At 50.7% G+C, this 15,826-nt stretch overlaps 1 protein-coding gene across 1 annotated transcript in view; it reads left to right on the forward strand.

Moving 5' to 3' along the window:
- Window positions 1-9,581: 9,581 nt before the first annotated feature.
- CD9 (CD9 molecule) overlaps window positions 9,582-15,826 on the forward strand; it is a 34,562-nt gene continuing 28,317 nt past the window's right edge. Inside the window, exon 1 of the mRNA XM_043564655.1 lies at window positions 9,582-9,814. Within this exon, the coding sequence (XP_043420590.1) occupies window positions 9,749-9,814 (66 nt within the window). The 5' untranslated portion in view covers window positions 9,582-9,748. The remainder of the gene's footprint in view (window positions 9,815-15,826) is intronic.

Below are 15,826 nucleotides of genomic sequence, written 5' to 3' on the forward strand. Positions count from 1 at the left end.
CAGTCTCAGAGACATGATGTAACTTGCCTGAAACAGCACAGCTTGTACGCGGCAGAGCTGAGACTCCAGCCCAGATCTGTCAGACTTCAGAGCCAGTGTATATAACCTGGGAAACCAGTGCTGCACAATCTCTATTCTGATACAGAAATATCTCCAAGATGGAAGGCAGCACCTTTCCATTGCTGCTGTAACAAATTACCATAAACTTAAACACACATTTATCATACTGCCTTTCTAGAGCTCAGAAGTCTGACACGTGGCTCTCATCGCGCTAAAACCAGGTGCCCGCAGGGCTGTGTTCCTAGTTCTGGGGGCTTTAGGGAAGAAAAATTTGTTTCTTGGCCTTTTCCAGCTGCTAGAGGCTGTCCTCATTCCTTGGCTTGTGGCTCCTTTCCTCTGGCTTTCAAGCCAGCACTGTCCTGTCTTTCTGACCTTTTATCACCTCTCCCTCTAACCATAGCCAGGACCACAACACTGATTTTAAGGATACATGTGCTGAGACTGGGTCCATCTGTATAATTCAGGATAATCGTCCGTATCTTAATCATATCTGCAAAGTCCCCTTTGCCATGTAAAGTAACATATGCACAGGTTCTAGGGACTAGAATGTGGACATTTGGGGGAGGCATTATTCTGCCCACTGCACATAATCAAGATGGGAAAAGGCAAATGCACCAGTAGCAAAAGGTGCTAAAAAATGGTGGGGAAAGGGAGTGAGGAATAATATGTATTAGTATTTGCATAAAGAACCATGCATAGAAACCAGCACTGGTTGCTGGGAGGGGGGGTAGACTGATAGGGGATAGGAGGTTGGATGAAGATTTGTCATTATGGAAGTGTTCAAATACACACAAAAGTACAGAGAGTAGTATAATGAATCCCATGTACCTTCACCGTGCATCAACAATGACCACCATTTTGCCATTCGTATTTCTTTTGCCTCCCCACTTTTTGGGAAGGGGCTGAGAAGTTTAAAGAAAGTCCCAGACACCAGATCATTCTAGGCTTAAAAACTTCAGGATGAATCTCTAAGAGATAGGGTGTTTCAAAAATATACCACAATACCATCATCCACTTAAAAAATTACAGTATTTCCTTAACATCATCTAATACATAGTCAATATTTAAATTTCCTTAATTGCCTAAAAAAATCTTTTAAATAATTGATCTGGTTCAATAAGGATCCCAACCAGGCCCATATGTTGCCTAAGGTTGATATGACTGCTAAATCCTAATCTAGAACAATTTCTAAGAGGGACACTTCTCCCTCTCCACTCTTATATCTTTCTTTTTCAATCATCTAAATGTTAAACTTCAGATGTTAAATCACCTCAAGTTAAATTTAGAGGAAAATACACCCCTCATGCTTCATGGAAAAGTTAGCCTCCCAAACATCCCCAAAAGGTGGTAGGTGAGAGACAGCACCCCACGCAATGGCATTGGGGGTGAGAGGATGGGGGGGCGGTGCCGAAAGTCCACAAAGCCTCAGGTGGTACACGGAGTCAGGGAACCCAGGGGTCTGGCATCCTGGAGGCTTTCCTGGACTGTTGGGCAGAGGTGGGTTGATGGGTGTTGGGGACACCAGCCACAACATAGCCTGGAGTAACCTGAGGAAAGTCCCCAAAGCCAAGGATGATACAATCACTTTAAATATGCACAGAGGTGAGAATCCACAGGATGCCCACCATCCACCACACTGTGCCAAGTGTTATACCGAGGCATACCCAGATTGGACAACCAAGGACAGCAGAGACAGGCCACGCATGAAGGATCCAGGCAGCCAGCCGATGAAACTGGAACTCAGAGACTTGGGTTCAGGTTCCCCCTCTGCCACCGGCCAACTATGAAAGTTGGTTCAGAGACTTGGGTTCAGGTTCCCCCTCTGCCACCGGCTGTCCTATGAAAGTCACCTGTGGACCTTGAGTAACCACGGCTGGGAGAAGGGGGAATGAGTAGTAATATGCGTTAGTATTTGTTTGCATTTGTGTAAAGAAGGATATATAAAACCCAAGTGAGAGTCAAATGAGATCCTGGGCGTGGAAAGGGGAGTGGCATTTTCCCCCACTCAGTACTGTGAAGGGCCAGATACCCAAATCCCACTCCTACCAAGTTCCCCACATTATTTTTGACTCAAAAAAAGGGTTACTGCAGGATGAATAAGAATTTGCTGTGAGCAGGAAAGTTACTGTGAGAAAGAAAATGGCAGGCTCCAAGGCAAACAGGCCGGCATGAGCCCAGTGAATTCAGAGAATTAAAAGAAATGCAAGATACTAAATCACTGTGAGATCTTGGATTGGATACTGGAACAGGAAATGGACATGAGTGGAAAAACTGATGAAATCCGAATAAAATCTGTTCAGTTAATAGTACTGTACCAGTGTTAACTTCTTAGTTTGGACAAACATCCCATGGTAACATAAGATGTTAACATTAGGGGGAAGCTGTACTATTTTTACAACTTTTCTGTAACCCTAGAGTTATTCCAGACTTTAAAAGGCTATCAAGAAAGAGAGTAAGAAAAAAAGAAAAGTAGAGCAAAATGTCTAGAGCACATCAGGTTCTAGAAGTGGGGAAATGAGTGACAGACATCAGTATAGGCCAGATAACCTCCTGCATTGTGCAGGGGGGTCCAGACTTTATCAATCTTCAGGCAATGACCCTGTGGCAATATTCTCCCTCTCGCAACCCTTCTCACAGGCCCCAGGCAGACAGTAGTGACAGCTTCTTACCCCTAGGCTTACCTTAAGTGTATTACACTTGCCCATATCTGCCCGAACCCACACACACTAGGGTCCCAGGTCTTACACACACACACACACACACACACACACACACACACACACACCTCCTCTGGGAGGAGCCTGTGTCCAGCCTCTGACCCTTCTCCTGAATCCGGAACTACCACCCAGAACAGAAGTCAGCAGTCATCTTCACTCCGCATGGCAGAGGAAAAGCAGTAAATCGCCCAGCTCCACACCTGTGGAAAGGGAGGCTCAGAAAGACAGACGCTAGCAGAGGCCAGCCAAGGTGCAAATTTCACCTGTGGTCAGCCCCTAAGACTCAGGGAGTCAGCTTGCTCAGAGGCACCTTCGGGATGGCCCAGCCCTTGGGGCGTCACCTGCACCCCCTTCACCCTCTGCCACGATCAAAGGCAAAAAGTGTTAACACATCCACTGGTCTCTGGAGCTGGTCCATGGGAGTTCAAATCCTGGCTTTGCTGCTTCCTAACAAGTTAATTAACCTCCTCGTACCTCAGTTTACCCATTTGTAAAGGGGAGGTAATAAGACTATTGACCCAGAGGGCTATTTGTGGGCTTAATGAGTTTCTATAGCAGGTAGAACAGCACCTAGCACATCACATGTGCCCATCTAAGAGTTATTCTTTGGACTGTTTTTCACTGAGTATCTGTAGAGCACCTACAGTGGGTACCACAGGAGCTGATAATCTGGTTGGGAGATTTTTCTTAAAGACTCATGAAATGTGATATTACCATCTGGGACAATGTCTGAACAAGTCTAGTGGGTGATTCAGAAGAAAACTGCTACAAGCGTACTGAGGTGTGGCGGGGGGGGGGGGGGCGGTGGTCAGAGCAGCCTGCGGTGACCAAGGGTACTGAGGCCCCATTGGCCTCAAGCCATGTCAGCTGCACACAAGGGAAGAGAGGAGGATGTCCCAGCTGAGGACAGAGGAGGTGGGAGCTCGGGCATAGATGCAGGAGTGAGCACGGATCCTAAGAGAATTATAAATATCAGAATTGTAAGTTTCAGTTAAGAGGGCCCAGGGCCTTAGTGATGATTTCAGAATTGGAACATTAGCTTTTCATACGTTCAATAAATAAATATTTCCCAAGTACCTGCTGTGTGTCAGGCACTGTTCAAGGCACTTGGGACACATCTGCGAACAGGACAGTCCAAACACCCCACTCTGCTGGAGCTTATATTCCTTCCAGCAGGTGGAGGCAGACAGTGACAGTACACACACTAAGAAAAGTCCCCATTCTGTTAGAAAGTGACAGTGCCGAGGAAAACAGTGTAGACGCAGGGGCAGTTGGGAGGTTTTCAAGCAGGAAAAATGAGTAGGGAAGAGCAAAGCAAAGCTTTAGGAGTATGACAAAAGTTGATTAAATATCCATTACTTACAACCCCTCCCCACCTCCCAGTCTTTTAAAGAGGACAGATCCTGAGAAATATGACTTGCTTTGCCAAGCTGGGGTAGTAGTGGGAGTGGAGGCTACAAACTGGAAATGCCAAGTGAGTGCTCCATTGCTCCAAATGGAGAGAAGGCTGGCAGGGCTGTGCCAGGGGCAGGGGACAAGGCAGGAGTGCCTGCCACAGAATGCAAGCTTGAAGAAAGAGACATCCTGAAAGGGATTTTAGAATGGTGTTCTCTCTGGGGCGAATGGGTGGCTCAGTCAGTTAAGCATCTGCCTCTTCATTTCGGCTCAAGTGATCCCACAGTTCATGGAATCGAGACCCAGGTAGCTCTCTCTCTCTCTCTCTCTGACCTTCCCTCCCTTGCATTCTCTAAAAGTAAACATTTTTAAAAAATAAAAGAAGGTGTTCTCTGGCCTGTGAGCTCTCATTCCTCATCCAACTCTTCACAGCCAACTCTCCATGGCATCTTCATGGGTGGTCTCCCGTTGACCGTGTGTGTGTTTAATGCAATGGAAAGAAGGTGGGCATAGGCGTGGAGCAGCCCAAGCCCAATGACAGCACAAGGCCAGTCAAGCAATGTGTGCAGACTGGATAGGCGAAGACAAGGGGTTGGAGGAGGGTGGGACGGTTGTTGGGTTGAGGAAGAGTTTTGAGGGCATGGCCCACAGGAGGCAGGAGGAATGAAGGCTGAGAAACCCCCTCGGAGCTGGAGGCAGAAGGCCTGAGGCCTGATCTTTGCCACAAATCACTGTCTCCTGCCTTACCCTTGCTTCCGTATCTCTAAATTGGACAGCCTCTGTGGTAACTGCCAGCAGTGGCATGAGAGACACCCAGAAGCAAGCACCACATTCTTGAAGCAGGTGTGGGACTGGAGGGACAAGCAGTCACAGGTGACATGAACTTCCGGGCTGACAGATGAGAGGGTGAGGAGAAAGGCTTCCGGTGCAGGGAGGCCCTCGAGGTCATGAATTCTGATCTGGATGTTAATTTTGAGATTCCTCTTGCTTCTGTAACACATTAAGGCCTGAAATCTAAAGTGAGCTGTTCCTTCTGGCCGCTATATGGGAGAATTGGCTTCCTTGCTGTTGTCAGCTACCTGTGTCCCTTGGCGCGTGGCCCCACGCCACTCGGACCTCTGCTTCCACCTTCACATCTCCTTTTGTGACTCTGACCCTCCTGTCTTTTCTCGTAAGGACTCTCATGATCACACCTGACTCACCAGCGTAATCCAACTCAAGATCCCTAAGTTAATCATGTGTGCAAAATGCCCTCTGACGTGTAAGGTGACATCTTCACAGATTTGGGGGATTAGGATGTGAGGGGCCATTAAAGTAGAAATGCCCAACAGGCCCTTGGATATCATGACGAGTTTAGGGAGAGGTCAGCTCAAAAGAGACATGGTGAGGGAGGTGAGTATTCAGAGAGAGTCTAGAGGGGAGCAGAGGGCAGAGGACTAAAGCCTGAGAAAAACCAGTCCTCTGCAGTTTTTCCACACACGTATCCAGAGGACCTGGATGGGCCACCAAGGGACTGGGAGCTATGGAGAACCCAGAAATTAATCAAGTGAAGGATCCTTTAGAGAAGCTCACCACCAAAATGTGTACCCACAAGAGAACATGATAAAGGTCAAAGAGTCACACGTGAGGAAGATTCAAACAAGGTAATCCACGGAGGGAAAGACTGGGATGTTCAAGGAAGACTTCATGAAACGGTGGTATTTGAGCTTAGTAAGAGGAGCAGGAAAGAAGTTTCTAGAAGTGAAGGGAGTGAACCAAGATGGTACAGCACCAGGAACACCAAGGGAGAAATGTCCAGAAAGAAGGGATGGTCAGCAGCGTGAAATGCTACAGCAGCATCTGGGAGAAAACAAGCCACAGAATGATCACTGGTGTGATCCTGGCGGCCAGGAGGGCGTTAGTGGACAGAGATTGTGGGTCCTGCCTGTTGCGACCCACAGCTGGAGATGGGTGTGGCGGGTTCATTAACTCGCCTCGCCCCTGAGGCTTCCAATCTTAACACCAGGGGGCGCACAAAAGCCAAAGCGGACCTTCAGCCTGAATCTGGGTTTTTCCAGAAACAGGATGCCCTGAGGGAAGGGAGGAAAAGTTTCCCACTCCCAGCGCCACAAAGGCTGGAAGCCCTCTCTGCCTCCATGTGATCTCTGACTCAGGGGCTTACCCAGATTTTCCCCTTTCAGCTAAAGCAAACCATATTTTTTCCATCTCTGCTTTTCCTGGTTGCCTGCAGAACTAACTGTGTGTAATAAACACACTTTGGCCCAGAGGCTTGTTGCATCATAGCATGTCACAATGCAGGAGCCCCGCCATCTCCTAATCCAAAATGTTCCTACAGGTGCGGAACTTGAGGCCCAGAGAGAGGAAGGGACTTGTCCAAAATAAACCAAAAGTTCAGATGAAGAATTCAGATCTATCTCCACACTCACATGATAAGGACCCCCTTGATTGTAATTGGGAGCTTAACTATGCCCCCCTCCGTTGTTTCTTGAGTATAAATAATAATAGTAATAGTAACAATAGATAACATTTCTTGAGCACTTGTGTGGCAGGCACTGTACCAGGCCCTCCTAGTGGATTACCTCATTCAATATGCACATTACCCTAGGAAGTAGTTTCTACTATAAGCTTAAATATTTACTGAACTCCTCCCACCTTTGCTTGTGAACAGGTTGGGGTGAGGGGAGGCCAGGAGAGAAGAATATAAAAAGATAAAATCTTCTTTCATTAGACCAGTTCTCCCTAGATAGGTAGCCTCTGCCTGAGAGCAACACAATGGGACATTGTTTTCTTCACCACCCCCACATACTGCCCTGCCCCAATCATCCTCAGTGGACACTAGATTACGGTGAGTGACTGAGGTAGAGCATTACCAAAATTCCTCCACTTGACTGCTCTCGGTCCTGTGTAAACTGTAGGGAGCCCTGTTTTCCTGGCTCTTCCTTCCTGTTCATCCTTCCTTCTCCTTCTCATCCACTAGTGGCAGTTTCCCCAGAGTGGCCAGCCGCCTGTAGTTTCCTGCTCTGTGCCTTTGCATATACAGTTCCTTAGGCCTGGAATTCTCTCCACCCCGCCTCCCAAAGTCAGCTGCTGCTGTGTTCCCTGCACTGAGAAGCCTCTCCTGACTCTAGCAGGCTTGGGGATGCACCCTGTGTCGCCCCTTGTTCCTAGACCACATCTCCCCTGAGCCAAGATTCCCTGAGCTCACACTTACCTGCCCTGCATGGAGATTCTTCTGTGAGGATCAGAGCTCCCTCCATCTCAGTATACAGTGTAGTCCAAGGCATAGTGGGCTCCTGAGAAGCACTAGAACCCATGCATGGATCATCCATAATCTGTCTCTTGCTGTTCTGGCTGGGATCTCTCCTCACCACGCACCACCCCCCCCCCCCATGCTCACACACACACACACACACACACACACACACACATACTGTCCCCTCTTCTGGTTTTGCTTGCACTCTCCAGCCCCTCCCCGCCGCCCCCCCGCCCCCCCCCATCCATTTCATTTCTCTTTGTCTCTCACCTGAACTATTCTAGACCCTCCTAACTGCTCTCCATATGTTCTCACCTCACCTCACCTTTTGTGTCCCATGCTCCCCTCACACTACCCAGTTGCAGGGCCCCCCCACCCCATACAACAACTTGTCACCTGTCACCTTCCACATAATCCCCCAAAGCTCTGAGCCAAGGTCTGCACAAACAATAGCCCTTAACTTCAAGGGGCCAAATGCCTGTACCTCCTGCCCTCCCCCACCCAGCTGCCTAAAATACAGGTAGCCATCAACCTAAATCACACAACAGATGGAACCCATTCCCTGCCTGAACCCTTCAGTGGGCGACCCCTTACCTGAGGGTGCAAAGTGCGGAGGGGAGGCTCCCTTTCACCTCACCCCAGCTGGGTCTCCACCTTCACCTCCCACGTACCTTCCCCAACCGTGAGCTCCAGCCCAGACCCCAGACAGCCCCAGCCCCAGGCTTTGCCCAATGTTCTCCAGTGATTACAACTTTCCCTGTGGTTCTGCAGCATTACTTACCAATCTGTTCAGAGCTATGACACCCAAATAGCACTCTCCCTCATTGTCTGGATGCCTGAATCCCTCCACCAGTGGACACCCAGCCCCTGCCCCTAATGAGCCCCCTTATAAGTAGACACTGAAGAATGTTTTTGAATGAATGAATCAATGAGCCAAATATGACAGTGATAATAAACAGCAAGATAAGAGCTACAAAGTGCTGACCCCCTCTGTTTCTAGTGGGTGAAATTGAGTTATATTCTTTTTTTGCTTGTTGGTATTTTCTGATGTTTCTTGCTTTTCCAAACGATAATTCGTTTTGAAAAACTTAAATAAAGGGGTTCTTGGGACTTGAAAAGACTCTCCTCATCCTTTAGTGAGAAACAGGAAAGGAATGTTAGAGGAGCCTCAGAGTGTCTACATCTGAAGAGGGCAGGGCCAGCCAACCAGAGGGCACACACCACATGCAAGGCCAGGCAGAGGTGAGGAGTGAATGGGGCAGTGTGTTCCAGGTAGAGCAGTGTTCAGCACAAGGAGCTGAATGCAGTATGGGGAATTTCAACTTGGGTCATTGAATGGGGAGAAGTTTTTGAAAGTTTTTGGGTGGAGGAGAGACAGGCTCAGAACTCAGCATCCCGAGGCCAAAGGGCAAGACAGAGGGTGATATGGAGTAGAGGCAAGTACAGAAGCCTGGCTACAAACTCTCCTCCTCTCAGGGCATTTAAACCTCAAGGCCAGGAAGCACTCCAAGACCACCCGATTCTCAGCCATATTACCATTCGGTGATTATATTTGAAAATTACTCCCATAAGCCTCCAACCTCTCTTCCCACCTGGATTGCCAGCTTCTAATTCCTCCTACTCCGCATGATGTGCCAAGTAAGTGTACTCCAAATGAAAGTTTGCAAGGAGCCACCTCAAGGAGAAATAAAGCCAGGCAGCTTCTCTTCAAGGGGAGCCCTGAGCAAGAAGAGCCCTCATTCTGCGGGCAAGGGGACTCTACCCCAACGACCCGAGGAAAATCTCCCCAAAGAGGACTCAGGCAGGAAGCCCAGAATCAACAAAGCGAGAACCAAAGGGCGAAGGGCGAGGCCTCCATAGAACTCCTAGGTAAAAGCGGCGGGGGTGGGGGGGGTGGGGGGGGGGAGGGGGGACGGTGTCAGTCTGGAGTGATCCCTGGACGGTTGAGAGGAAAGCGGGAGGTCTGTGGCGGGAAGGAGGGTATGGCCGATTAGGGGGAAAGAGGGCTGTGCGGGAGGCGGGAGGAGAAATGAGAGTGCGGGCTCCGGGACTGCGAGCCGGAGTCCCCGGAACCTGGGCAGTAGCCGGCCGGCCGGCATTGGCGGGGCAGGTGGGGCCAGGGGCGGGGTCGGCCGGGGGCGGGGTCCACGGCACATGCGCACCGCAGCCCTCGCGCGCAGTAAGGAGTGGCACTTTTTAAAAGTGCAGCCCGGAGGCCAGCCCGCAGCCGCCGACACCTCGGTCTTATCCTGGTGCCGCTCGTTCCGGCCGCGCGTCCCCCCAGTCCCTCACCAGTCCGGCCCAGGCCCGTCTAGCCCGCACGATGCCGGTCAAAGGAGGCACCAAGTGTATCAAATACCTGCTCTTCGGATTTAATTTCATCTTCTGGGTAAGTGAGTGCGACTGCCGCGCGCTCCTCTGCGGGGCCACCTGTTCGTCCCGGGAACCCCGTCCGCGGTCGAAAGTGCCGGTAACTGGCGCTGTCCGCGCCGGGTGGACTCCGGGCGGGAAGAGAAAAGGCACTGCGGTCGCCAGCTGGCTCCTCGACGGGGTCCGGGGACGAGCTGGGTGGGCACGATCGTAGAAGACTCCTCCGAAGCCGAGCTGGCAGGGGGACGCGGGGGGCCCTAGCGAGCTGGGGCGCGGAGACTGGCCCCAGCCCTTTCTTTCGCCAAGGGTTTGGGGTGGGGTTTGTGTCTGTTCCCACCCCAAACTCCTCCGAGTGCAGGAGGGGGGAAGACGGCAGAGAGAAACGGAGCACCCCTCTTCTGGGAACTTGGGGCCATGGCCAAGGAGGACTGTGGAGGGCAGTACAGTTCGTGATCTGGGTGGGGTCTCACAAGTGGCAGGGGCCTCGAGGAGGGGGGATGAAGGCGCACTGAGGACTTCAGCGGCGCCGGGAGAGCTCAGCCTGGAGCTGTTGACACTTTTACACTGGAAAGGGAGAGGGAGGGAGGACTAGGACCCCGTCCACCCTCGAGGAGGTACCTGCGGGCTTGATTCTGAGCCGCCACCGTGAGAAAGTCCAAACTGTCTCGAAACTACCTGAAAGACTAGCTTGTCTTGATTTTTTTTTTTTTTTTTCCAAAGGCGATAAGTATCTGAACTGGAGAGAACTCTGGGAGAGTTGGGGAGAGGAGGGGCAGATGCCTGTTGGCGCTTTTAGTCCAGGTTTCTCCATTTCCGGGGGAAGATCAGGTGCCTGCCGCCCACTGCCAGCCCAGGGCCTCCCGCCTCGCCTACGCCCCCATGCCAGCCCACCCAGTGGCAAGGCGGGGCCACGGAGAGTGGAAGTTCACCTGGAGAGGACACCAGGCCAGGAAGCTACCTGACTCCCACTGCTGGCCACACTCAGCCTTTCTGCAAATGGAATGCCAGAGGGAAGCAGCAGAAAAGGGGATGTCCCCTCCACACTTTCTCTTGGAGGATTAAGGGACCACCCAGAGACAGAAAAGAAGCAAGGAATAGTCTGAGGACTACATCCCTTGCACACAGATGGGCAATATTTGCTCCTTTGCAGTCAGAAAGGGATTTGGAAAGGCAGCCCTTATGCCACTCGAGAGATGGCTGTAGAAACAGGCATGCCACCAGAGCCTTGTAACAAAAAATATACTGTACTTATTCCCCTGGAGCTGGTCACTGGGGTCCCCAGGAACCTTGGGACAAACCTCTTGAGATTTTAATCCTCTCTCTGGAGCTGACTCTTGCCCTTGCAAGAGTTACCATACCTAACACATGTTCTAGTGAGGATGGCACATAGATGTGCCCCTGCCCAACACTTGGCCTGTTTTAGGGAGACCTCCTGGTGGTGGGCATTACTTCCTCCTGGTGTTCCCACCAGCCCCCAGCAGCCAGGCTGCCAGCTAGCTCCCAGGCTTGGCTTCCTCCTCTCCCTAACCGCTGGCACCAGAAAAGAATGTGAGAAGGCGGGTTAGCCCCGCCCCACCCCACCCTTGTCCTTTGGGGAGTTTTCCTCTCCCCTCCCCAGCACAACCTCCACCACACACACACACACACCCCTCCCGCCCCGCCCGTCTGTTGGTTAGTCCTCAGCTATCTGCCTAGGCTGCATCAGGGTTTCAGGCTGGGAAGGAACCACAGACTACCATGGGCCTTCATACCCCACGTCTGCCCTGTAGCACATGCAGGAGCCTGATGGGAGGCTCCAGGGCTCCTCTGGGATCTGCTGTCTCTTATTGTCTCCAGCCTACCACCCCACCCACATTCAGAGCTGCCCTGGCCTGGGCTAGGTGCTGCTGATCAGCTATGTCATCTGAAACAGAAATGACTCACTCTGGGAATGTTTGGGTCCAGAATTAGGAAGGGCTCTAGTGATCATCCAGTCTGGCCCTAGTATTCATAATGAAGAAGCAGAGAACCAGAGAGGGATGACTGGCCCAGGATCACAGAGACCGAACCAATACCACAACCCTTGTGTCCCTTACTTGAGTCCCATCCTCTTCTGTCTCCATCATGAAACCAACAAGGGGACCTGGCAAAAGAGCTGGTGTAGGGGGGTTAGCTACGTTCTCCTGAATTAACTATTGTTCAGTAGTGTTGTATCAAGGGCCCTGTAGAGATGATGGAATAAAGGGATATCAGGATCCACTTGTGCAGCCTGCAAAGGCCCTTTCCAAGTCTCATGATCTAGTCAGAGCAGGAAGCATCATCCCCATTGTACTGATGACCAGGAAAAGAGTCCCCAGAGAAGTTAAATGACTTATCCAGGGTCATGTGGCAGGATAGCACGAGAAGTAAGTTTGAAGGCAGGTCTGGTTGGCCTAAAGTCCAATGTACTTTTCATCCCAGTTTCCTGGGATGAAAGGTACCAGGTACCTTTTTTTGAGACCAGAGATTTATAAACTTAGCATTTGGGATCTGATATGGGCCTTGAAAAATAGGAGTTGTGAGGCCAGGAGCCACCAGCGCCTCCTGAACAAAGGATGCTGAGAGGGGTAGCTTCGCAGGGACCCAGAGAAAAGCCCACCTCAGTGGCGGTGGGCTTAGGAGGGTGGGGAGAGGGTACACCTCTTCTCTGGCCCTGTCTTCAGCCCTGGGGAACCCTCAGTGACAGCTGACCCTGCACCCCTGCCCTCCCCAAGTGGGGCCTCCAGTGCTTACTGCCAGACCAAGCACCCTGTTCATCCAGCACCCTCACAACGCTAACTTCTTGGCTCTGTTTCAGTGTTTCTGTATTTCCTCCAGACCGCCCTACTACCCACCCACACCCCCCCCCCCCAAAAAAAAAACAGTGGGAACCTGGACAGGGACCTGGGTCTCAGTCTAGCTTTGTCCTCATGTCACTTTGAAACCTTGGGGAGGTTGCTTTTGTGCTCCAGACCTCAGTTTCCTCATCTGAGGAAATGATGATGGGTTGAAACAAATGGTCACAGAAATCCCTTCAGCTCAGTCTATGAGCCTGGCCCCACCCCGAGTACCTACAGCAATAGGACTTCCCCACACAACCCAAAATCAAAATCAGAGTTGGGGGATGGACATGTGCAGTGGCTATGAAGGCTTGTCCTCGGAGCCTGGCTTCATTTGGGTCTTTACCTCTGGAGCCTGATTCTTGGTCTCTTTCCTGTTAACCTCACATTTTCCCCTCTCTTGCCCTGGATGGGGTCCCTATGTTTGGGGGCTCCTGTTTTCCCTGCCCTCAGCCATTTGTGGTAGTCCTGCCCACTGACCAGCGTGCCACCCTGGGTTCAGTCTCCCCATCACCGGATGGAGCCAGCGTCTACCCCATGGCGTTGTTGTAGGCAAAATGAGAGAATGTATGTGCTGCACTTGGCATAGTAGCCTTAACTTTCTGTTTACTCCAGCTGTGGTTGCTCCTCTGTTGGAGGTAGATGGAAGCAGTGGGGAGGGTGGGAGCACTTCCCTAAGCAAGAAGTGTGGAAATTGAAACCAGGGACATAGGCAGGAATCCACATTCAGAATCCACACACATTCCGCCCCCCCCCCCACCTTCCTTTCCTTCTCTTCTTGCATCACTGCCAGCCTCATGATCCACCCCGCCTCAATGATTCCCGCTTTGGGACACCCACTCCATTTTATGTGTGGCTACACGTTTGATTATGGGGCGGCACCCCACTTCTGAAAATAAACTACACAGCACAGGAACCCTAAGACATCAGGCTTCGGGGTCAGGGAGGGGTATGGACCTAGGCGGGTGGCGGTGGCAGAAGCCCTTCCCACCCAACTTGCCAATTCCCCCAGAATCTGTTGACCTTCAGCGTGGGGCCGAGCAAGCAGCTAGGACTGTTCCCTAAAATGGCTCCCCAACTTTGGCACGCAGACAGCCAGAGCTCTGGGAAAGCTGGCTGTGTTTGTACTGAGGCTGGCAGGTTTGGGGAGAGGTGAGTTGAGGCCAGGTGTCTGCATCTGCTAAGGAAAATAGGACTTCTCCCTTTGTCCCCTGCCCAGAATCTTGATGGCTTTCCCCGCACTTTTCCCTGCATTGGTTGTCAACAACAAAGACCTGACTCCTGATTTGGGGGGAAGGGGATTCCTCTACACACACACACACACACACACACACACACATGCTCACTCTCTCTCTTTGTCTGTCTCTCTCTCCCCCTTCTCTTTCAAAGTGCCCCATGGCACCGTTCCAGACCTTACTCTTTTGTACTCCAAGGAAGAGGTTGCTGATTAAGACCTGAATTTGGATCCACTTTGATAAGCAGCCCCACGGAGGGCCATCCCTGCCAGAGCACTTAACTCTGCCAAATGAGGCATCTGTGGTTTCAAACCTCACAAGTCAGTGCTCTCACACCCTTTGGTATTACACGTGAATCTTCCCTGTTAGACGCAGAGCTGTGTGTACCGTGTTTGTTTTCCGGTTCGATTCAATTTTATAAGGAGGTGTGGCTTTTGGCCACACAGTCTGCAACTTAATAATACACCTTGAACTTGCCAAAGCACCTTTTCTTCTAAAGAACACAGCCTTGACAGTTCTTTCCTGGGTGTGCCCGGCTGCAAGGATAAGGGACCGCAGGTCATGGGTCATCGTGGCTCCTGTAACCTGTTGTCTCCTTGGTAGCTGGATATTCTCAATAGAACTGTGTCCAGCTGGGGAGAAGACAGTGAAGTTTGAGGAGCTGCGTGTTTATTTTCTGTGATCCCCCTCCCCAGGTGGGAGTCAGTGGGACTTCCTTCCACAGGTCTTTTCAACCAAAGCCCTTCAGAAACCACCTTTCCATCTCTTCCATACAGGAGGGTGATGACTTCATTGTTTTAGGGTTCTGAAAACCTGGGGAAGGGCCTGTTGGCCCCGTGCTCTCAACTACGGGGAATTCAGGAGACCAGAAGAGCTGATCTCAATAATACATTTTTAAAATTTATGTTTTTGAAGTCTGACTGCAGATCACTTGCCTGTTTCATTCTGTGGAAAAAGTCGTGCTGGTCCAGGGACATTTTCATTTTCCATCAAGTGATGGCATCCAGCTGTGGAAAGCAGCATCCTGCCTCCAGATGAGATAATTTTATAACAATTACATCCACCCGTAATTCCAACTCCCCCGACCCCCAACCACCACCCCAAAAAAGTACTTGGTTCTAGATAGTTTGTAAGTACTGTGTGCTATCGTCCTAGATTCATGGAGCTTAACCAGATTTTTAGGGAATCCCACAAAATCAGTAGGACCGGCCTCCAGAAAAATGTTAGGCCTTTTTGTTGTTGTTTGGTTTGGTTTGGTTTGGTTTGGTTTGGTTTCTGTTTTTGCTTTTTTTTCTGGAGGCCAATGGACCTTAGGTAATGAACACCTCATTTTAGTTTTTCTCTCTTATTTTCCAAGCAACCTCTTCTCTATTCTGAATCCCTTGTTTCAGCCATGAGTAGTGGGTTGCCCAAGGACTATGTGGGGGAATTGGGGGTGATTTGAGAAAGGCTAAGTTCCCTGATGATCAACAACAGTGTAGACTGAAGAGCTAGCCTCCCCACCCATACTTGCTCTGACTCTCAGCTTAATCATTGCCCAGGGAGTGGCTTTGACTCTCGATTAATTTAATGAGTGTTCTGTATTTCTAGTCCACATGAAGAATCCAACTTTATGAGCTTCTAGCCAAGTTTTGCTTCTTGGGTTAGGTTTCCCATAGCTTGGGTGATTTGTATTTGTTTAGGAAGTACTGAGTTCTGTCTTTCCCCCCTCCTCCTTCCCACCCAATGGAGACTAAAATCAGCCAACCTTCCCTGGCCTTGCCCTTGAGGACTTTGGAAAGGGAAGGGTATCTCTGGGGGATCATTTGGGGATTTGGACTCCTGAGGAGATGATACTCAGTCTGGCTGAATAGCAGAGGAGGGTGAAGCCCTCTGACTTGGAGAGGGGACTGGATTCATTTGATTGTAGCAAAGATCCCTGGGTAGAGAGGTTTGGGGACTGTTGACTTGGAGAAAAAT

The sequence above is a fragment of the Prionailurus bengalensis genome, chromosome B4 (assembly GCF_016509475.1).
Source record: "Prionailurus bengalensis isolate Pbe53 chromosome B4, Fcat_Pben_1.1_paternal_pri, whole genome shotgun sequence".
NCBI classification, from domain to species: Eukaryota; Metazoa; Chordata; class Mammalia; order Carnivora; family Felidae; genus Prionailurus; species Prionailurus bengalensis.